The 22,235-nt window shown below is 40.1% G+C and overlaps 1 protein-coding gene across 8 annotated transcripts in view; it reads left to right on the forward strand.

Annotated features, from left to right (window-relative positions):
* The window catches only part of ryr2a (ryanodine receptor 2a (cardiac)), a 287,428-nt gene that overhangs the window by 249,211 nt on the left and 15,982 nt on the right, over positions 1-22,235 (forward strand). For all 8 annotated transcript variants that reach the window (XM_075456990.1, XM_075456994.1, XM_075456991.1 and 5 more), the window contains 16 exons: positions 2,817-2,916; positions 7,368-7,454; positions 7,773-7,931; positions 8,060-8,214; positions 9,433-9,648; positions 9,778-10,050; positions 12,619-12,825; positions 12,930-13,235; positions 13,830-13,900; positions 14,031-14,181; positions 14,443-14,529; positions 16,835-17,104; positions 19,513-19,643; positions 19,926-19,968; positions 20,236-20,369; positions 20,571-20,631. In XM_075456990.1, coding sequence (XP_075313105.1) covers positions 2,817-2,916; positions 7,368-7,454; positions 7,773-7,931; positions 8,060-8,214; positions 9,433-9,648; positions 9,778-10,050; positions 12,619-12,825; positions 12,930-13,235; positions 13,830-13,900; positions 14,031-14,181; positions 14,443-14,529; positions 16,835-17,104; positions 19,513-19,643; positions 19,926-19,968; positions 20,236-20,369; positions 20,571-20,631 — 2,451 coding nt within the window. The remainder of the gene's footprint in view (positions 1-2,816; positions 2,917-7,367; positions 7,455-7,772; positions 7,932-8,059; positions 8,215-9,432; positions 9,649-9,777; positions 10,051-12,618; positions 12,826-12,929; positions 13,236-13,829; positions 13,901-14,030; positions 14,182-14,442; positions 14,530-16,834; positions 17,105-19,512; positions 19,644-19,925; positions 19,969-20,235; positions 20,370-20,570; positions 20,632-22,235) is intronic.

Raw genomic sequence — 22,235 nt, forward strand, 5'->3', positions numbered from 1 at the left:
ATTAGACTGGCCTGGTCGTTCTCATCTTTGGCACATAGACATAGACAGTGTTTCAGGGTTTGTTTTTTTGTTTGTTTGTTTTTTTGGTATGTGTAGGTGTGTTCTGTTCCCAAAAGCAAGCAAATTGTGGATACATTTGGCCATACAACACATGTCCACTTTCTGTCCGTCTGAGACGAGCTTGTATCCAGAGAACTTGGCAGCATAGTTGACATATAGCTAACCCCTTGCATAGCAGCTTTAGATTACATTTCTCCATTTTAGCATTTTTGCCAGGGGTTGTAGAATTTAAAAGAACAAAGATTGCTGGACTGAGGAGGCCTGGTGGTGGAAGCAGCCACAAAGTACAATGATAATTTAGCATCGGAGATGCGTAGACACAGGGATCTTTGTGCCTGTTCCTCCTGCAGATCAGTTTCAGAATGCAAAAGTCAGGGAGACAGCATTTAAATGAAACACTGCCGCTTGACCTCTACGGATGACAGAGTACCATTGTCACATTGTTCAGAGTTCACAAACATACACACTTGTGCACACCTCACATTCTAATCCCTGTCCCCTCTGTTATTGATATATAACCATCAAAATCTTTTTCATTCCTTTTGTGCCCCCACCATTTTAACTGCGCAACAAGGATTGCACACTTGGGCCGTATACATTCATTTGTAGCTGATGGCAAATCAAAAAATTTGAGTGTCCAGCTTTGCATGTCTCATGATAATCTCCTGATTATCAACGGGTCTTCTTGTTTGCCTCTCAAACGTCTCAACATCTCTCTGCAGTTGTTTCTTGTTACAACGCAACGCAAGATTCTCATTCCATTTTCAGAATAGAATAAAAAAATAAATTAATAAATATAACTTTTAGAAAATGTTTTCATTCTTTGTTTTCAAAACAAAAACAAAAAAGACAAAAAAAAAGAAACCTAGATAAGGTTTTTTCGTTCTTGTGTATCATCATAAACACATATACAATACAATGTTTTCTTTTTTTAATTATGTATATGAAGAAAGTTTAAAAAATGAAAAATGACCAGATGCCAAGCAGTTGTCGATGGGTGGTCAACAATTTACACCCGTGTCACACTTGGTGTACAGTGAACCCTCGTTTTTCGCGGGGGTTACGTTCCAAAAAGAACCCGTGATAGGCGAAATCCGTGAAGTAGTAACCTTTATTTTTTTTACAATTATTATACAATGAAATACTCCATAATGCATTGAAACCAAAGAACAAAACCATTTTACAGGCCCAAGCATTTGTTTAACAAATAAAAGTACTGTATGAACGTTTTTTTTTTTTTTTACAAATAACTACTGTACTGTAAAATAATCATTTTAATCATCAATATGAACTGAAGGCTTCAAATTGCGGTGATCAGCACCGCCCCACCGCGACCCGAGTCATTGGATTAGAACGGGAGAAAATGAAAATTGGTTATGAAAAAAAAAATACAAAGTACAGTAGGACAAATAGTGACTCGTGTATTTCACTGCTCTTCTGACTGAGCTGCTGAGCAGCTGCTGACTCCGCTCTGTAGCGTTTTTTTCTTTTAAAGCTCGCGCTGCAGGTGTGTTTTTTCGAGAGAAGAACATAGTTATCGGTAGTTGTTGTCGCTCTTTTTTCTTTAGACTGTTTAGCCAATCAGAATGCAGAGCACAATGCACAATGCAAATCCGTGAAGCAGCGAGACCGTGAAAGGTGAACCGCGTTATAGCGAGGGTTCACTGTATATCTGTGCTCAACACTCTGTACAACATGTGATTTATCAGGTGCTCTGAAGCGGGGAAGGCTGCAAACAAGACAAGAAGCTTACAGAGCTAAGTTGAACTGAATGTCAGAGTTTTCGGTGTCGTGATGTTGGCTCCTTTTCAACCTGCTAAACTAACATGGTTACTGACGTTGAACTCATGATTTGTTCAGGAACAGTTTCTGAGTTTCAGATGAAACCCTCTGGCAGTATACACATCATATGTTAGGAGCTGCTACAGCTTGCTGCCACTATGGGGTAGCTTATTCTAGAGTATTCTTATGTCTAGAGTAGACATGAGTGTAGACAGCATAGAAAGGACCATGTTCTTTATGACATTTTAGATATCGTACCTGAACTTGTAGTCAGGTCCGTACTTCTCTGCCCTGTCTTGTAACAACAACAAGCAGTGCCTGTCTTGTTGGTGAACTATGGGCTTCTGATTATCAGGAGGTCCGTTTCTTTACAACTCAGCGTCAAATTGTGCTTCTTCTTGTTGACTGCACAGGTTCTAACTGAAATGACTGGGTGGCTGCAGTGTTTGTAGATTAGCGCAGTTTCAGAGTGTCACCTGCAAAACTGGACACAGCCATTGGCACCATTTCTGATTTATGACCACACACTAGTTTGCCTAGCTCGGTGAAACGCCCTGTTCACTGGTGGTGTTCCTCTTATAACCCGTCTCATCACCACTCCGTTAAACCAATTAGTCTGGTGATTGTAGTCTTCCACTGTTACTTGTTAATTCCATGAACTTTTCTCTTTCTTTGCCCCTGATCCAACTTTTTTTTTCTTGTTTGAGTGTGTTTCCAGCATGCGATTTTAAATGTGTTTATATTTTGGAAATATCGTGATATTGTTTTTGTTTGTGTCTGTTTAGTAGTTATACAAATGACCAAACTACAAGTTACAGATGTCCTTGCCTTTCAAAGATTTTCCAACTTTTCTGGAAATGAGTTTTGTCTCCCATTTTCAGAGGCAGTATGTGTAAAAAATTCTCTTATATTTTGATCTAGGAAACTCTTGCTGAGTAGAACTGAGCTAATTGTGTGTCTTTCTGGTGTTGCAGGGTCCTTGCACTGGCAATCAGCAGAGTTTGGCTCACAGTCGACTGTGGGATGCAGTGGTTGGTTTTCTACATGTCTTTGCTCACATGCAGATGAAATTATCTCAGGTTAGTCCAGGTTATCTGCCAGGTTAGTGGCAGATTCAGCTGCATGTCATACCTGCCTGTTGATGCTTCATTTGAGAAGAAATTGGGAAATTTCAAAGTGAGAACCTTGCATGTAGTTTTTCAACCCAAACTTCTAGATAGTGTTAAAATTGGCTTTATTATATGTACTTTTCCATGATGGACACGAGACATGACCTTAACTGAAATCTCAACTGATCCAGAGAATATGAAGACAAAACAATTAGCCTGGGAAACAAGGTGCAGAGGCACACACACATTATTTGGGTTATTCAGAGAATATGACGAAGGTGCTCATATCCAATCATATTTGATCAATAAGGGGTCCAACCTATGTAAAACAATGAAGCATATAAATACAAAATGTTACCGGAAATCGGGGCTCTGTCTAACAGATTTCCTGCGAGAGTTTTGTCATACCGAGTCCAGCGCTGATATACTCCATTTGTTGCCAGAAATAAAAACATTTAACTTAATTTAACTTCAGATTACTCCGTCTTGTTCTTGAGCTTCCAATTAAAGAATCGATCTAACAATTGTAATTAAGCTAGAAAGGTAGCTTACAAAACGTAAAATATTTGATATGCTATCACTGATTTGATCTCATAAAACATTATACAAAGCATTCAAGCATTATTAGCATTATTTTTGTCCGTGTCACAGGCTCCCACATTCCGTCCGACCTAACGATATCTCTCCAACACTAGTTCTGTCTGAGGTTGTATCTCTCCACGGTTGCTGCTCTCACAAAGACCCGCTCCAAAGCCCTCCTAAGCTTTTAAACAGACCAGCTGCTGACAGCCCTCCTCCCCACTCCAATCATAATGGTCATCGTTTGGCTCCCTTTCCAAAGCATCAGGCTGGAATCTCGCAATCAAATAAAAATGCCCTTTGTGATTGACCATTGAATTTTTTCATTGTCCCCTATCTTCGTCGTCTCACCACCCTTACCACCATTGTCTTGAATGCAAAAGTCGCCCTTCACGCAGAAAAATGTCAGGGCCCCAGCACATCACCCGGAACTCTATCTTATTTCAAGCCTCCTTTCCAACAGGGTTGGACTTTCACCGTATCAACCCCTGCATCCCTCATGTCCAAAGAGTCTTTCTCTCATTGGCCACCTCAGCCATGCCATCAGTATCATTCCTCAGGACTGTTTTTTTCTAGGATGCAAGATATCTCAACTGGCTGATCAAGCAACCCATGTACAGGAGCTGAAGCTCCCCGACGGAACTGGCCCGGGTTCATATTCTGGCCTGTGGCCCTATGCTGCATGTCTCTCTCTGCCTTAAATCCCGTCAAGCAAATTTCGAATGAAGACCACTAGCCCAAAAGCCCTAAAAAATGCCTGTTTCTGTTAAATTTCCTGTCATTACGCGCCACCATTCCATCTCAACACAACTTTTTCACCTTCGATGAACCTTACAAGGTGAAGCTTAGAATGTACCATCATTTCTTCTTTTTTGTGGAATGGCATCTCTTTCTGTAATTGAGATCATGTCTCACAGCCTGACGATATTCAACTGTTCACAGATGCACCCCTGTCCAACAAACTGTATGTTCCTCCCCCTGACATAGACCTCCTCACTCGTCCCATTGCAAACTCTCTCTGATGGCAACCTGTCCACTGACACCGACTTGAAGCTATGTTCCTCTTAGCCCTCTTTGGCTTTCTTTGATGCTTGCAATTCAGGGCAACATTTCTCCACTTTTGACCCAACCTTACACCCAAGCCTTATGGAGCTAAAGTTCCTCAAGATGTACAATCACCTTACTCTATCATGGCGTGGTCTTGAATAATTTGTTTTCCTTTTACCACAGGTAAAGCAAATATGATACTAAGGAAGTTATAGCTGCAGATATAGATGGGAAGCCTGAATAGTTCTAAACTTAGCTGGAACTGGGATCTAACAGTATCCTGCAAATGGCTCACTGCAACACTCACTGGCAGATGGTGAGGAAAGGGTTTTATCATCGTTAGGTTTATGTAAACCGAATCTGGCATCACCGCTGACTTAAGGGCAGATTATAGTTCTGCGTCTATCGTCTTGACGTGTTGCTTTGCTCTGGTCGCGAACCACTTTTCATGTTATGGTTCTGCAACCTCGGTCTGGAATTTCTCGGGACGCACAGCAATTTCCCCTCGCGAGAATTTCGGTGGGCGGTGACGAGAACTTCGGTGGTGCCGGCGGAAGTGTTTATTTTTCAAAAAAAAAAAAATGTATGCAAGATATGGATCTGGAGTTGCTCGACATCGAAGAAGAACAGCTTCTTTTATTGGAGTTGGCGAAAATGCAAAGGAGGAAGCCACACAGACAACCGGAAAGGCACACCGAGGACCAATCACAGCCGCTTTTGTCTGCGCACTTCCGTTGGTGGTCTGCGTGCGTCTGTCGCGTAGTCAGGATTTTTTTGAGGTGCACAAGAACACGCGCAGAGCCTCTGCGTGGGGGAGTGGTCAAGATTTTGACACTCGCAGAGGCTCTGCGTCCGAGCGTCAGAGGCTTTGCGTCTGAAGCATAAATCAGCCTTTACAATCCAGTGTGGAAATTAATGTATGTATATGGCAGTTTTACTGTGTTTATTGTAGAATTGTTTTATTGTGTTTTGAGTTGATTCAGTGCCTTACATAAATATTATACCCTTTGGTAGCCTCATAGGTATATACTGACTTTAAAATCAAATTTACAAACGCAGCTCTTTATTTTTGGCTGACATCATATTCGGTGATATTACAAGCGACGGTTTTACAAGTTACTGTTGCTACAGACTGTTCTTAGGCAGATTAAAGTTTACTCAGGAGAAATGAAATAAATAAATGAGTAGATTACATTAAGGATATGATGCCATTTTTTACACTTGAAATTAAGATTCAGAAAGTGTTTTAGTGTTAAAAAAAAAAGGGAGTTTACATTATTGTAAGTACTGAATGCATTTACTCACATCTGTAAAAGTTCAAACCAAGCATGGCTGACTATGCTTTTGTACATTTCACTTTCACCCTTTTTTGCAATGTTAATAAACTTCAACTTAAAAGGCATATTTATTCAGGACAGCACAACAATTTCATATTACACTGTATCATCATTTATTTTGCAAAAACAAAGCCAAAGTACAGGGGAAGAGTACAAAAAGCTATGGAAACTTTCTGCTTGCACAAGAATTTAGAGGATAAGTAGCAGCCAGGTGCTTATCATATGCACTTCATTAAATGATCACCAGCAAGTTCGACCACCTCAGAGGTTTTTGCTGGTTTTAGTGAAGGACATCTGCAATGATCTTAGAAAATAAATTGTTGCCGCCCATCAACCAGGGAAGAGTTTTAAGGCAATTTACATACAAAATTGAGTCCATCAATCTTCAGTGAAAAGGATTTACAATTTCAAAACCACTCAAGATAGCTGTGACCCAGAAGTGGGGATCCCTGAGAGTATAACCCAAGGTCAGCTCCGGAATCATCCGCTAAAATTTGGACTGCAGAGGCCTCATAATGTTTCATTCTAAGTTTGGGATAGTACAGAAAGAAAAACACTGTGAACAAGCATGGTTTGCTTGAAAGGGTTGGCAGAAGAGAGCTTCTTCTTTCTAAAAGGTGAATGGCAGCATGGGTGAAGATTGCAATTTACATCTAAATAAACCACAAAAGTTCTGGAACAGTGTCCTGTGATGGTTGAGAAGAAAGTGGAGAAATGAGGCTGTAACGCGGCACTGCGTTTGTTGAAAACCAGACACAAGCAGAGTTTTAAAGATGACTTGGCCAGAATGTGTGATGCTTTTTCACACGCTGCTTCTGCATCTCGGCATAGTTTTTGTTCGATGAATAATGACACCGTGTTTACCACACGTGGAAAAGGCCTGCTCATTTTGGTAGGTAAAACCTTAGAACTGAAAGAAGGTTTGAATTATTTTTCATATGTCTGTATATGCTCTCCAGCACAGATTTATTTTCAAAATGTGTTTCATTTATGGATACAGTCTCTGAGAGGCAGGAGATCTTCAAGCAGGGGTCTCTGAGCTGTTTGGAACCTTTGTTACTTGTCCCGAGTTTTGGAACTCACTGTCTGAATATTACAGTTTACTTCTGACAACTACCTTTATGTTAAATTGCTTTCATTTTATGTTCTTCTTTTGTTTTTAATTGTTATGCTATTTTTTTCTGTTTTGTCCTTAAATTCTTTTTCAGTAATCTTTGCTGTTTATTGTACTTTATAACCTTCTTGTTCTGTTTTAAGAAATAAAATATAATATTGTTAATACTGCATCTTCCCTGCATATGTTGATGTATGTAATTTAACATTTTTGAGTCACTAAAGTCATATAATAAACTATATGTGCCATATATTTATTATTATAATAACTTATTTAGCCAGTACTAGCTGAGTGTAGATGACACTGAATTTCTTTAAACATGTTTTTCATTTTGTTCACCTCAGGACTCCAGTCAGATTGAGTTACTCAAAGAACTGATGGATCTGCAGAAAGACATGGTGGTCATGCTGCTGTCCATGCTGGAAGGTAGGTTTGCTTTCATGGGCACGTCTGTATAAGATATTGAAGCAGGAATAGTATACTAAAAGAATAAATACATACATACTGAATTATTTCAAACCAGTCTCAGAGGTTAGGCGTGTTTTGCAAGGTGTGATTCCACAAATGTTTGATTGTCCTTCCTAGAAGCCCTCTGAGAAAATGAAAAAAAAGCTAGCTTAATTCTGAGAAAAGGGTCAATGACTACAAATACCCTGACAAAGGATGTGTTGAATAGGGATGTTTAAAATGTTTTGTGTGTTTTCAGGAGCAATTATTTATAGCAAATGCACTGTTTTGTGGCAGGTAATGTGGTGAATGGAACAATTGGGAAGCAGATGGTGGACATGCTCGTAGAATCTTCCAACAACGTGGAGATGATCCTCAAATTCTTTGACATGTTCCTCAAACTGAAAGACTTGACTTCATCAGATGCATTCAAGGAGTATGATCCAGATGGGAAAGGCAAAGTTCTTAAAACTTATTTTTTCTTATCAATCCTTATAACTGAGGAATCCTTAGGATTTGCATGCAGAACATTATTTCATGAAAAGAGCAGCCTATGATTTATCAAATTTAAAATGAACCGGCAGGTGTCATCTCCAAGCGGGACTTCCTTAAGGCCATGGAGAGCCACAAACACTACACCCAGTCTGAAACGGACTTCCTTCTTTCCTGTGCTGAAACCGATGAGAATGAACTCTTGGACTATGAAGAATTTGTGGAGCGCTTTCATGAGCCAGCCAAGGTAATTATGAAGAAGAAAAAAAGTTTACAAATCCCTTTACTTTTCAGAGCTGTCTCAGTGCCTGATTAGAAAGTATCAAAAGCATTGTTAGACAGGAGAAAGTCACTATTCTGTTGGTATACAACTTTTTCTAGGACTTTGCCTCAGAATGGCAGGTTTGATATGGGCCGGTAGTTGTTCAGTACTGTGGGTACTGAAGTACTTGGAGGGTTGATGAGTAGACTAGCAAGAGGCGAGAGAAAAACAGTAACAGGTGTGAAATGTGACCAAGGGACAAAACCAAGACAACCGAGGACATCTAGGGGTAAATAGAAAAACAGAATCTAATCGAGGACTGAAAACTAACACAGAACGCATGGAGTAAATCTCAAACAAAGACAAGGCAGGTTTATTTATATAGCACCATTCATACACAGGGCAATTCAGACTGTTTTACAAAAAACAAATCGCATCAAAATCATACAAACTACCAAACAGGAACACAGAACAAAGATACCAAGAAATTACGCAACCAGAGCAAGGACAAAGAAATCACAAGACAGAAACCAACACACCAAAACCTATGAACTATGACATCGCTCATCATTATTTCTATCCTTCTCATGCTCTGGTGAAGGGACAACGTGCTTACCAACAGATACATACTGAAGAAAATCCATTCAACTTTAGAAAATGAACTAATCCCTTTATGAAATGAAAACTGGATTAATATTATTAACTGCAATTAGTAAAGACAGACAATCCATAGACAAAAGCTTTATGAAGATTATTATGATGAACATTGCCATTTTAAGAAAATCATAGCTTACATCATATCATATTTTACAATTTAACTATTTTAAGAGTTTATTCAGTGCTTTTTACTTTGTCTTTTTTTAACAGTGTATCCATTAGATAAATGGTCAACAGCTTAAAGGACATCTAACTAATTTTCTTAAATTTATACCATAGCTCTATCTTTACTAATTATTTTGAATTTTCTTTCCGAACCATTTATCTGTACTTTTGCCTTGTTGACTCTTTGCTTTTCCATTTGTACCCTGTTTGTGTCACACACTTATTCAAATTATCCCAAATGTTGGTCATTTCTGTTTTATCTGATTGTTGTAGCTGCTTCATTGTCTTTCATGCTGAACATGCTGAAAAAGTTGTTATTATTCATAAATTATTCGTAAATCAAATTAATACTAATTTCAAACTTTCACTGTGATCCCAAAGGACATTGGCTTCAATGTTGCAGTTTTACTGACCAACCTTTCGGAGCACATGCCTCATGACACCCGACTGCAGACCTTCCTGGAGCTGGCCGAGAGCGTCCTCAACTACTTCCAACCATACCTTGGCCGTATCGAGATCATGGGCAGTGCTAAGCGCATTGAGAGGGTCTATTTCGAGATCAGTGAATCCAGTCGGACACAATGGGAGAAACCTCAGGTAAAGATATTGTGCTAAGTTAATACATTCAATAAATGTGTTTGAGACCTGATACCTCAGAGAGAAACTGCTTTGGTTACAGTGTTCAGTTTGGACAATAGATTCTAAAATATTTGACTTTCTACCCAGGTCAAAGAATCCAAACGTCAATTTATCTTTGATGTGGTAAATGAAGGTGGGGAGAAGGAGAAGATGGAACTATTTGTGAATTTCTGTGAGGACACCATATTTGAAATGCAACTGGCAGCTCAGATGTCTGATGCTGGTGAACGCTCATCTGTAAAAGAGGAGAACGAGCTGGAGAAACCAGATGAAGAGAACCCTGAGATGGGCTTCCTCTCCGTCACCACGGTCCGCATGGCCCTTCTCGCTCTTCGTTACAATGTTATGCTGCTGATAAAGGTAGGAGCACAAAGAGCACTGACAGCAGGCTACACGTCAAAAAGGTCATAGGTGCATTTTGAAATATTTGCAAAGATTATGTGAACATTTTTGAAAATCTACATGTTGGCTTCTTTTGTGATGTTGAAATCAGAAAAAATGATGTCCGTTGACCTAATACACCTGGCAGATCCTATAATTATTATTATTGGACATTCTTTATGGAACTGAACGACTCCCCAGAAATCTTAGCATCAACTCTATGGGAAACAAGCAAAGCTACGGAAGAGAATTAGGGCCAGGCATAAGAAAAAATATTTATATTTTGCCTGTCGAGATTAAAGTCGACATGTCGAGAATAAAGTCGAATTTTCGAGAAAAAAGTCAACTCCTCTGGTCCATCATCTAATTACTTTATTCTCGACATTTCGACTTTATTCTCGACAGGCAAAATATAAATATTTTTTCTTATGCCTGGCCCTTATACTCTTCCGTACAAAGCAGTTATCAGAGGGAAGGTTACTTCTAATTCATCAAACAAAATAAGAAACAATTTGAATTGGAACAAAAGATTAAAGCACCTTCAGTCACATACGGCTGTAGCTCAGGAGGAAGGGCAGTTACCAATCAGAAGCTTGGTGGTTCGACTCCCGGCTTCAAACATTTGCCACATGTCGTAGTGGCAATATTGCCTACTGATGCGTCCATCGGTGTATGTGTGTGTGTGAATGCGTCAAAAAAAGCACTGTGTAGCCAGGACAGAGACGTGCTGTGTGAGTGAATGGGTGAATGTGGCATTTAGTGTTAAAGAGCTCTGAATGGACAGTCTAGACTAGAAAGTCCATTTACAACTTACATCCTGGAAACACCATCAACAGTAGCAGAACTTCTTAAAATCCTTCTCAAAATGCCAAACAATGGACTTGATGCTTCCCTGCTGAATTCTGTAAACATTTCGGGCACCTGCTTTCACCAGTATTCAAAAGACTAGTAAAGGAAATCAAAAATACACACCAAACACCACCCTGTATGGACACAGCTACTAGCTACAGACCCCTTTGATTAAAATTGTTTACAAAAGCCTTAGCAACTAGAATAGAAACAGTGACTTCTATCTTAATCCACCCTGATCAAACAGGCTTTATCAAAGAATGAAACAGTACAGAAAATATTTGAAATTCACTTACCCAGATTGATACCTCCCAGCAATCTCATATTAATACAGTCATCACATCCCGAGATGCAGAAAAGCATTTGACAAGGTCAACTGGCACAACATTTTTTTTTCCGTGCTCTACCTTCATTTGGCTTTGGGGAGTTGTTCATCCATTGGATTAAAACACTGCTCTTCACCCAGAGCCATCATCATAACTAATGGAATCATCTCACCCACATTCTCCCTTCACCAGGGCGATGTCCACAGTCTCCCTCACTGTTTGCAATGTTCATAGAACCACTCGCACAGGCAATATGACAGAATATGACAACCCAAGGAATTATTTTATTGCAAATACACAATACAACATTTGTCTTTATGCAGATGATACCTTGTGACACCATCAGAACCCAATGATTCAGTTTTGGAGACATTTTAAAACTTTTCTCAAAAATATCAAACAGTACAATCAACTTTAACAAATCCATCATCCTCCAACTTTCAGATGATGTCTGAGATTCTGCAGCTCAGACTTCCCTCCCCGGAGAGTTGGAAACATCAAATACTTGGTTTTCAATATTTCCACTATCAAAGTTATTTTCTTAGATGAAAATAACTTGAACTTCTGAGAACAGGAGAATATGTTTTACAATCGCACATATAGGACATGGAGAAACATTTCAAATGAAAATCCTTAATCCAGATAAATGACTTATTTTCAATGCTATCTATCAGAGTTAATTGATATTATATTTACACCACATACTGTCCATCTTGACATAGATCAGGGTGTTCTCTGATAAGGTCAACAACAGAGGATGTTTGTGGAAATTCAGATTGGGTTTTGGCCATGTACGCACAGACCGTGATGAGAAAGCACGAGGATTCAATCTATTGTATTCAGAAATTCTCATATGCTGCTGTGTGACATAAATCTCTAGAAGCAGACACAGTCATTATGGGGGTTTTGGGGGGTCGCAGCAGGTGGGAAGCCGCAGAGAAGTGTGTAAGACTACAACTCTGCATCCTGCTCTCAACCCTGGGTTGTCATGTCAATTTGGCCATATCTTTAACATGAGAGCCGCTGCCTCCATAGTGGGATGGATGCCGTCTCTCCTCATCAGACCAGGTTTTCCCAGAAAGATTGCCAATTATCTCTGTTTGTTTGCCCAGTTTGTTTGCTGGACACCACCGAGACAACCAGAGGCTGAAGGTTGACATGTGGCTAAAGATGGTTTCTGCTGAAAAAGCAGCCCTATAATAATAAGATGTTCCCACTGTACTGTCAAACTTTGCACAGATAATAAGAGCGTGTGTCCATGTACAGTATATGAGTTGTTTTTTAGTGCAGAAATTTTAAACCGTACATTTGTATCTGTGTAACTTCGGCACATTAAGCTGACAGTTCACCTTTAGCTTTCTTCTTTTTTCAGGTGTTATCCATGAAGAGCTTAAAGAAACAAGTGAAGAAGATTAAGAGCATGACTATGAAAGACATAGTGACCACCCTGGCCTCCTTCTACTGGTCAGTGTTGGTGGGTCTCCTCCATGTGGTCTTCAGTGTGTCCCGAGGATTTTGCAGAATCTTCTACAATACCTTCATGGGAGGCAGTTTGGTGGAGGGGGCCAAGAACATAAAGGTTATCATAATGATTTTGGAAAAAAAAACAAATTTAACAGATCATTAAACAATCTTGATGCAGTAAGACCTGTTGCTTGATATCTAAACTGTCCCCATTCTCAGATGTCAGAGCTTCTGGCCAACATGCCGGACCCCACCCAGGATGATGTGCGGGGGGAAGCGGAGGACAGAGACAAGAGGTTGTCTGACTGCAGCTCCCTGAAGGAGGACCTGGCTGACCTGGCAGTCAATAGCAACGAGACCGAGGTGCTATCAGACATTTTTGGTTTAGACTTGAGAAGAGAAGGGGGACAATACAAGATTACCCCCCATAATCCCAATGCCAGCCTTACGGAGCTTCTCAACACGCCAGTTCTCTCTCCAATCCCAGCTACTACACCTCAATCTGAAATTAGACAAAGGCATCAGGTGTGTCAAAGTTTTTCAAATCCTTTTCCTTTTCTTTAACGTCTTCACCAATGTTTCTCTCCATGTTTCTCAGTTAACTATATGGAAAACCAATAGAAGATGCAGATTGCATTATTATATGATCATGCATGTTCAGACCACTCCACTGGTTCTGTTGGCTTTTTCCGGTTCTCTTTGCGCACACGATGGAATTGGAATGGATAAAGGAAAATTCTCAAATGACTCATCTAAACTTTTCAAATAGAGCATCTGAATAAATCCTTCAAAAGGATTGCTTTGTTTGCAATGATTGCTGATGTGAAGCATACTTTATGACCAAGTTTGCTTCATGTGATGAACATGGAAGTTGTATTAAAGTGACTTTGCCACAAAAATGAATGGAATTAATTCTGGTAAAACATCAGGCTCTCACTTACAGTCATGACTAAATCAATTAAACTTCAGATTTCGAATGTGCATCGGTGAATCTGGCACTTTAATAAATCAATAACATCTTCAAACCAGTTAGATGAGCAAGACTTTATACAATGCTAATGTGGATAAAGTACACTTACAGCCACAAATATGCTTGTTTAATAAGGTTTTCTTTTTCAGTCAAAGAGTTCTACCACAGAAGAGAAGGAAGCAACACCAGAAGATGAATCTGAACCTGAGAAAACATCTGAGTATATATGCACATTTTGTTGTAGTTATAAAATGCCTCATAGTGGGCAAAAAAAGTTGATTGGGTCAAAAATCTATATACACTTAGAAGTAGAAGACACATAATAAGAGAGAAATATTTTGTGGTTTCAGAAGTGGACAAATAGTCAGAGAGGAGAAACAGCAGAAGTATGAAAAGATGAAAGCAAATGTGAGAAGACACCACAACTCAAAGCCCGAAGAACCTGATCTACAGGAGTCGGCCTTTTTAAAGAAAATCATAGCCTACCGGAGGAAATTACTGGTAATGTCAACTCTGGATGCTTTATTTTTATCTCTCTCTGGTAAATCTGTGTTTTCTGCTCAACTGTGATTAATTCGGAGTTGAATAATGCTGGTTCATAAAATTAAATGTGGATAGTGAAAATGAGGAGCACTTCTAATACTTTTATACTTTGATGTAACTGAAAGAAATGGGATGCTGTGAAAAGCATCAGTTTGAGTTTTGAATCATCTCACCCCGTAACTCTCAGGAACTAAATTAAACTCACTTTCATTTCTGCAGAATTACTTTGCCAGAAACTTCTACAACATGAGAATGCTGGCATTGTTTGTTGCCTTTGCAATCAACTTCATACTCCTGTTTTATAAGGTAACTATACACTGTGGATGTTATTACTCATAAATGTTACGACAGACATACATGTTAAGCAGATCACTTTCTTTCACCGTGTGAAGAATGAAGAAATATGCTCTATTTTTGTTGTACTATGGGATAATAGCAGATCTATTTGATACAGCTTTTGTGTTCATTGAATTGTGTTGCACCACTTAGCTCCTCGGCCTCAATGTTTGCAAATATGTTTCAAGGTAGTCTACATGCTATGAACTCTTGAAGTGTTGGTATCTATATTTTCTTATGGATATTTTCTCTCTGTGCACAAAAAAATTCTGAGTAAAAACACAAGAGAATTTTTATTCATGTTCATTTTATTCAAGTTTTCGTTTCTTTTGTATTGTATTGATCTGAATTCATTCTTTTTTATCACACTTTTCAGATAGTTGTTATTTCATTCGTGACTTTGGACATTATCAGAGATTTCAGTTAGACTTGAAGACACTTGGATACTGACGAGTCGGCCTGTTACAAGGTTGCCAAACTTTCAGAAATACTATGGCAGTATGCAAGAATTGCATCTGTGTGTCACCCACTACCATCATTTCTTCCAGCTTAGTTGCACTTAATGACTTAATGATCTCTAACTGGTAAAAGTTTTATCTTGAATCATTTTATTTGTCCAGCAGCATTTTTGTGTTTCAGTGAATCTTTTTCGAAGAGTCGGGATTACAATCTGCCTGTTTTACTGGGTCTCCCACACCGATTGGTTTACTAAACCCAAAAACTGTGGTTGCAGTGGGAGACTTATCAGTGTTATAGCAACCTTTTCAAGTCTTATCAGTTACCCTAAAATGATTTGTGTGGTCTCCACCTGATTTTGTTTGTTCCAATTTATCATCCTCCAAAATCAATCAGTAGCCTTTTATCAGAACTCATTTTTTTATTTGCACTTCTTTTGATTTTTGGCCACTGGAGCCTTTCAGAGGGAGATGGGAGACAGATCGGGGGTGTCCCAGTCCTCTGTGAGTCGTGCGCCCCCCCTTGGTCATCAAAGCTCTCATCAGTTTATCACCCATGGTACATCAGATTCCCATACACCGCTGTCCAACAAGTACAGATTAAGAGGGACTTTCATGCCGTGGCTGGACTGCCAAACATAATCAGAGTAATAGACTGCACACATATACGCATCAAAGCACCCGTGCTGTTGTGGAGCGCACTGAGCTGAAGGCCAGGTGGGTGTGTCTCCATACAGCGGGGGGGCAAACTGCTCTATAGCCCAGAGAAAGCATGCCAGATTTTTACAAGATTGCCATGAACGAGGGTCTCCACCTGAACCAGCCCAGGCAGACCAGAGGGTGTGGTGCCAGGAGACCCCCCTCATGGACCACCCCATCAAAGTGCCATCATGATGAGGCAACAACTGATTGCACGGCTTTAGTTGCAGTCATCGAGCGCCTGCCCATGGCGAGAATTTTTTTTTAAAGCCATTTTCATATCAAACCATTTCTTGTTTATTTCGGTGACATTACGAACTACAGGTGACACAGAATTAACAGCACTCGTAATAACTTCCCATTTCTTCTCTTTAGCAGGTCCTGTAATTCCACTGCTGACACTGCTAAAAATGACAGATTTTCCTTTCTGGATCTCTGAAAGCAGAACTTCAGTCTCAGAGCCCCTAAAGTTGTTCTTTTTGCACCTTGATGCCATTCTCATGACTCAGCACTCAACACTTCCTGGCACAGGAGAGAGGAAGCACAGCCTTATATGGTGTTATTTTGGGCGTGGAGTATGCAAATCTACTATCCTCGTGCACGTGCACTTAAATACGCACGGGTGGCATTCATCATTTACGCAGGTCGTTTACACATTTTTTCTGAAGTTAAGAGCGTTTGTTGAATCTGACGCGGCGTGTTCGTACAAAGGTGTCGAATGGAAAAAGTAAGAGAAATTTAGAATTAAAAATATGAAAATGTTCTTGCATTAGGCCCAATGACTTTGTGGAATAGATAATCCCAGCAGACTCTAAACAGAGAGTCAGAATTCAAACCAGGTAAGAGTTAGATCTGAAGGTAAAAGAAGAGCTAGGGAACCCAATGGATGATTCGGAAACTTCCAGGGACTAGGTTGTGATGCTGCAGCAGGGCTTGGAGGGGAAGGAAGCCAAAGGTGTACAGGCCCAAAGGCTAGTGGGAGAAGGAATTTGTTCAAACGGAGATCAGGTTACTGGGCAGATTTGTAGATCCTGACTTGCATTTATGAGAACATTAGGATGACAACATATGTTTTCTGTTACTTTACTCTGAATAAGCTGACTTAAAATGCTCTTGACCAGGTTTCTACAACTGCACCCCTGGTTGAGGAAAGGGAAGTAGAACACACCAGCATGCAACCAGACAGCAGTGTCCAGTGGGATCCACTTACTGGAGAAACAATGGTGTTAAATGAGGGAATGATGGATGAGTCTGGAGAACCCCTGAAGTCTGTCACAGTCCGTTTTGTCTTGGAAGAAAGCAGTGGATACATGGAGCCCATGTTACGGATCCTGGCCATCTTGCACACAGTCATTTCCTTTTTCTGCATCATTGGATACTACTGCCTCAAGGTAGGAATCACACAGTTATTGTTTAAGCAAAATTGGTTAGATTCCTGGTTAGATTAATCTTGTAGCCAAGCATCTGTAGGATCACTGCAGCTGTGGTTTATATCAGTTATTGGTCTATGTGATGGTCCCCATAAGTATAGTGCTGCATTTACATCTTCTAGCAAAACCATAAGAAGGTACTTTATCTGTCAGCCTTGGTAAAGGGCCAGGCAGTCTCTAAATATGCCATTTCTGCTACCCTTCCATTCAGTTTATCAGTAACAGGAATTTGTACCCATTCTCGGATGGTGGGGATGCTGACGTATCCCCCCAGAACAGTTGTCCTCACTCCCCTTTGATGTTGCATCTTTGTTGCATCTCATTGACCTCTAGTTGTGATAGCAGATTCCATTGTTTATATAGATATACCTGCTGGGACCATCACCGAGACCAATAAGCTGATGTAGTGAGACCTTAACTGCAGTTATCTTAGAGATGCTTTGCTACAAAATGAACAACACAAGGAGCAGTATGGCGCAGTTCTCCCCATGGAGTCAAAGATTGGGGACAGAGTTCATTTTTCATTTTAAAAATGATAAGAATGACATATTCAATCGCATTTAACTTTTTATTCATTTTTAATTAATATTCAGTCCGAACAAGCTGAACAGAGAATCCCACACCGACACACATCAAGCAGATGTATAGCCTACATGTAACTTTTTCTCCGCAGTGATAAAACCACTGACTGTGGCCCCAGTAGCTACATATGAACAATGAAATTAAACGATTATACTTAAAATATGACCTGCTGTGGCCTGAACGCAGAGACTCACACCTTCCTCCTGGTCTGCATGGACTTGAATTGCGTACCCGCTTGTGCGTAATCAAATATCTCGAGTCGGATTGCTGCAGAGGCTGTTGTCATGAGGTTTTGGACTTTTGCCTCGGACAGACGATTTCTCATGGCTGTTTTGATGTTGTTCTGGAGGCTGAACATCATCATTATTGGGCCACTCAGCGGCCGTGACTTTTTTCTGGGAACAGGAACCAGTGACCATAACAGTGACAAACTTCCAAGAAAGAGTCTCAAGTATGAAGAGCTGGACTGCATCAGATCCTGACATGATAGAAGAATCAAAATGCACTCCATGAAAGCCTGGTGGCACAAATGAACTAGCTGCTGATGGATGAGACCCACCCAGACTGTTTACTCAAGGTTGGACAGTCCTGATCATGGGAGTTCCCTAGAAAGGTGCAGTTCCATCCAACTATCGGGCAATAACCTGCCTCTGTAACGCTCTTGTCAGGAATTATAGCGGATGAGATGAAAAGGCACATGGCTCGATACGTGAGCGGGGCCCACAGGGGAATCGCGAATAATGCTTGAAGAGCTAAACGCCAGCTACTGATTGACAGAACTGTAAGTCAATATTGCAAGATCAGACATACAAATCTGTGCACCTCGTGGATTGACTACAAGAAAACCAACGACTCAATGCCGCACACATGGATATTAGAATGCTTGGAACTCTACAACATCAACAGTACACTAAGAGCCTTCATCAAGAACTCAATGTTACAGTGAAAGACATCCGTGTAGGCCAGTTCTAAGCCAGTTGCAAAAGTTAACATCAAGTGTGGTATCTACCAAGGAGATGCTCTGTCCCGCTGTGGTTCTGCATAGGCCTGAACCCCACCTACCACATCATCCCAAAAAATGCAAGAAGAGACCAGTTCTGAAGTGGAGCAACCATCAGCCACCTCCTCTGCATGGACAACATCAAGCTGTATGCCGGGACTGAGCGAGACATCGACTCACTTATACACCTTACTAGGATACAGCAAGGACATCGGTATGTCATTCAGACTAGATAAATGTGGCCTAATTATATTAAAGAGAGGCAAGGTGATCATGACTGAAAGGGTTGAACTACCAGAGGGCACCACAGTAGACGTTCAAGACAGGTACAAATAAGGCACATTTAGAGGCCACAAGGAAGTCAGCCACAACCAAGTATCTACAAAGAGTAAGGCAGGTCCTGAATGGGATTCATGGAACAAAGTCTGAGTCATCAACATATATGCCAAGCTATTCATCAGATACCCCACTGGTATAATAACCTGGCCAAAGGAGGAGATAGAAGCTACTGATATCAAGATAAAAAAACTCCTCCCAATGCACTTGGGTTGCACCCCAACTCCAGCACCCTGAGATTGTACACTAAGTGGAAAGAGGGCGTCTAGGGGCTAGTGAGCGTCTGTCATATGCAAAAAAACATAACATATATGATACGGTATAGTCACACATAAAAGTCAGCCATTTAATCAGCATTTTTTATATTTAGTAAGTATTTTAAGTCTTAGGATATGAATTTCTTTACATGAAACAGCAGTCCTATACCCGTGTTTGTGTATGTGTTATTTAGGTGCCACTTGTGATCTTTAAGCGGGAAAAGGAAGTGGCCAGGAAGCTGGAATTTGATGGTCTTTACATAACAGAGCAACCATCTGAGGATGACATCAAAGGACAGTGGGACAGACTAGTTATCAACACACAGTGAGTAGGCCAAGCCTGCATGAGAGATTTAGCAGAAGGATATAGATAATGCAACCCAAGACCTAGTTCCTGACGTACTTCTCATGTTACGGTGAACAAGTGTTGTAGGTGGTAAGGGTTCTTGTCATTTATGCTGACTCGTTAGGCAGGTCTCCTACCTGATGATGGAGTTTGACCATGATTGGGCGAAAATATTTACAAATTATGATATTTGCCTTTTTTCACTGTTACAGTTACTTTAAATTGAATTAGTATAATCTTTTTTTTTCCCATGACTTTCAGATCTTTCCCCAACAACTACTGGGATAAGTTTGTAAAGAGAAAGGTAGGTGTTGACCTAATAACCTCATACAAACACTCAATAATCATATTGGTCATATTGACAACTCCCTGAAAGTGAAGATGATGTACTGGCAGCCCAACATTAAGGATTGTGCTTGCTCTGGGTTGGTCCATGTGTCCAGATTTGTTTTTGGTGAAAGAACACCTTGGTACCTGCATAGCTGAAGTTTGATTTGAGAAAAAAAAAAAAAAAAACAGTTCCAGTGAAGTATTTTGACATGCTGTTCTACTAACACCTGCTTTTTCTCAGGTAATGGATAAGTACGGGGAATTCTATGGCCATGACCGCATTAGTGAGTTGCTGGGATTGGACAAAGCAGCTCTGGACTTCAGTGATGCACACAAAAAAAGAAAGCCCAGAAGAGACAGCTCACTTGCAGCTGTGTAAGCGCTGTGCCATGGAAAAATGGAAAAACTGTGTTATCTCTTTAAAAAGTTTTCTAAAAAGCAATGTTTGTATGTTTGTGGTGGTCAGATAATATAACACAGAGCATCATTCAAGTAAATTTGTTTTTATTCACACATGAAAATAATTTGTTTACTATGTTGTGATAAAGACCCAACCTTCTCCCCATCTCTTACTAGGCTGAACTCCATTGATATCAAGTACCAGATCTGGAAGCTTGGTGTTGTATTCACAGATAATGCAAGTGTTTAACACACAAAGCACTCTGCAGTTTTGATCACATGCAAATGAATTGCTGAATCTATTGAAGAGATTTTTCAATTTAATTTTTTTCTATTTTTAATTCTATCTTTGTGATATCTGATACAGTTCATATATATATCAAGTTAAGATTATTTTGCTATGTCTGACAGTAATGTATGACATGGTCCAGCTCATATTCATCTATATTACTTGCAAACATTTGAAATTATACATTTCCACTCTCGTGTTTGCTATCTTTGTAACACTGCACCATATGGAAGTGGTTTTGCTTGCTATCATCATTCCTCCTGTGCATATAGTCTTTAAAAATACATTCCAAAGTTTAACTGAGGCTAATGTTCTACCTTTAGCCAAAGCATATCTCCTTATTCTGTAGATAAAGCGTTGTAATCTAGCCTGGCTGACGCGTCCACATCTCGATGAGATGGTGGTCTGGGAACTAGGTGTGCATTTTGTCCTATTTGAGGCGTGGTTTACGAATGTCTAGAGCCGTTTATTGGGCGCTACGAATGTCTATCAAATGGCGTCTGGTTCTTCCCATGCTGCTTTGCGCGCGATTCATAGCCAATTGTATCACTTACACCAGATGACGTATGTAGAGCGACTTTTGCCAAAGCCTGTTGGTAGCAGAGCAAGTACATCCTTCTTGGCAATGAAATCTTTCAACGCCAAACGTTGCTCTTTTTTAAAAGTAAACTTGTGTTCTAAGCTACTTAAAACATTTCTAAGGCTGCATCGAACGGTAACGTTGTGTCCGCTGCCATGTTGGATTAACACTCTACAAGCTTTGGTGTCGCGCATAGACGTCGTCATCGTCTTGCTGCCCCCCCGTTCTGTGATTGGTTCCCTAACTCAGGCAAAAATAAGGGTGGTGGTTTCCAGGCTGCCTTTGCAGTGTGAATGAAATCGCGTGCAAAGCAGCATGGGAATTCCCAGGCTAGTTGTAATCATAGACGTAGTTGGATGTGGAGTAGAAAACTGTGACATAACCTATTTGTTTGGATTTGAGCCAGGTTGAAGCCCAAAGTATCAGCCTGTGATCTGCATCTACTTTTCTTGATGGAATCTTGACCTCCCGGACTATATAATGAAACAAACTTCATCCCCTTGGGACAAAGCAAACATGATCTTGACATAATGGAAACATTGTCAGGCCCAAACATGCAATCCTTAAATAGACTAAAATATGATGTGATATTATCCTATGATGATGTCACTGGTCCAAAGCTTGAACCATAAACGTGGTGAAATTGTGTGTTTTGTTTAAAAAAAATCCACTTAGTCTTTCAAACAGAAGCTTCGTGGAGGTGTTAAGGAAACTGGGAGAGCAGTGGGCAGAACAAATGTCAGAGGAGTGATTTTTAAAATCACCACAAAAACACTATTTTGAGGAACTTAATTTAGTGACTTAAAAAATGTTGAAAGTTGAGGCTTCTTGAGGCGGTTACCTATTTCATGCCAACTTCTAATGACTTTTGGAGTGCATTTTGCTCTGAGGATAGGATCTGTTGTTAGTAAGTTTTAACAGGAAGTCTGATTATAGAAAGCAAAACCTGTATTATTGTTGATATAGTTTACTC

Source organism: Odontesthes bonariensis, chromosome 23 (genome assembly GCF_027942865.1).
Source record: "Odontesthes bonariensis isolate fOdoBon6 chromosome 23, fOdoBon6.hap1, whole genome shotgun sequence".
Lineage (NCBI taxonomy): Eukaryota > Metazoa > Chordata > Actinopteri > Atheriniformes > Atherinopsidae > Odontesthes > Odontesthes bonariensis.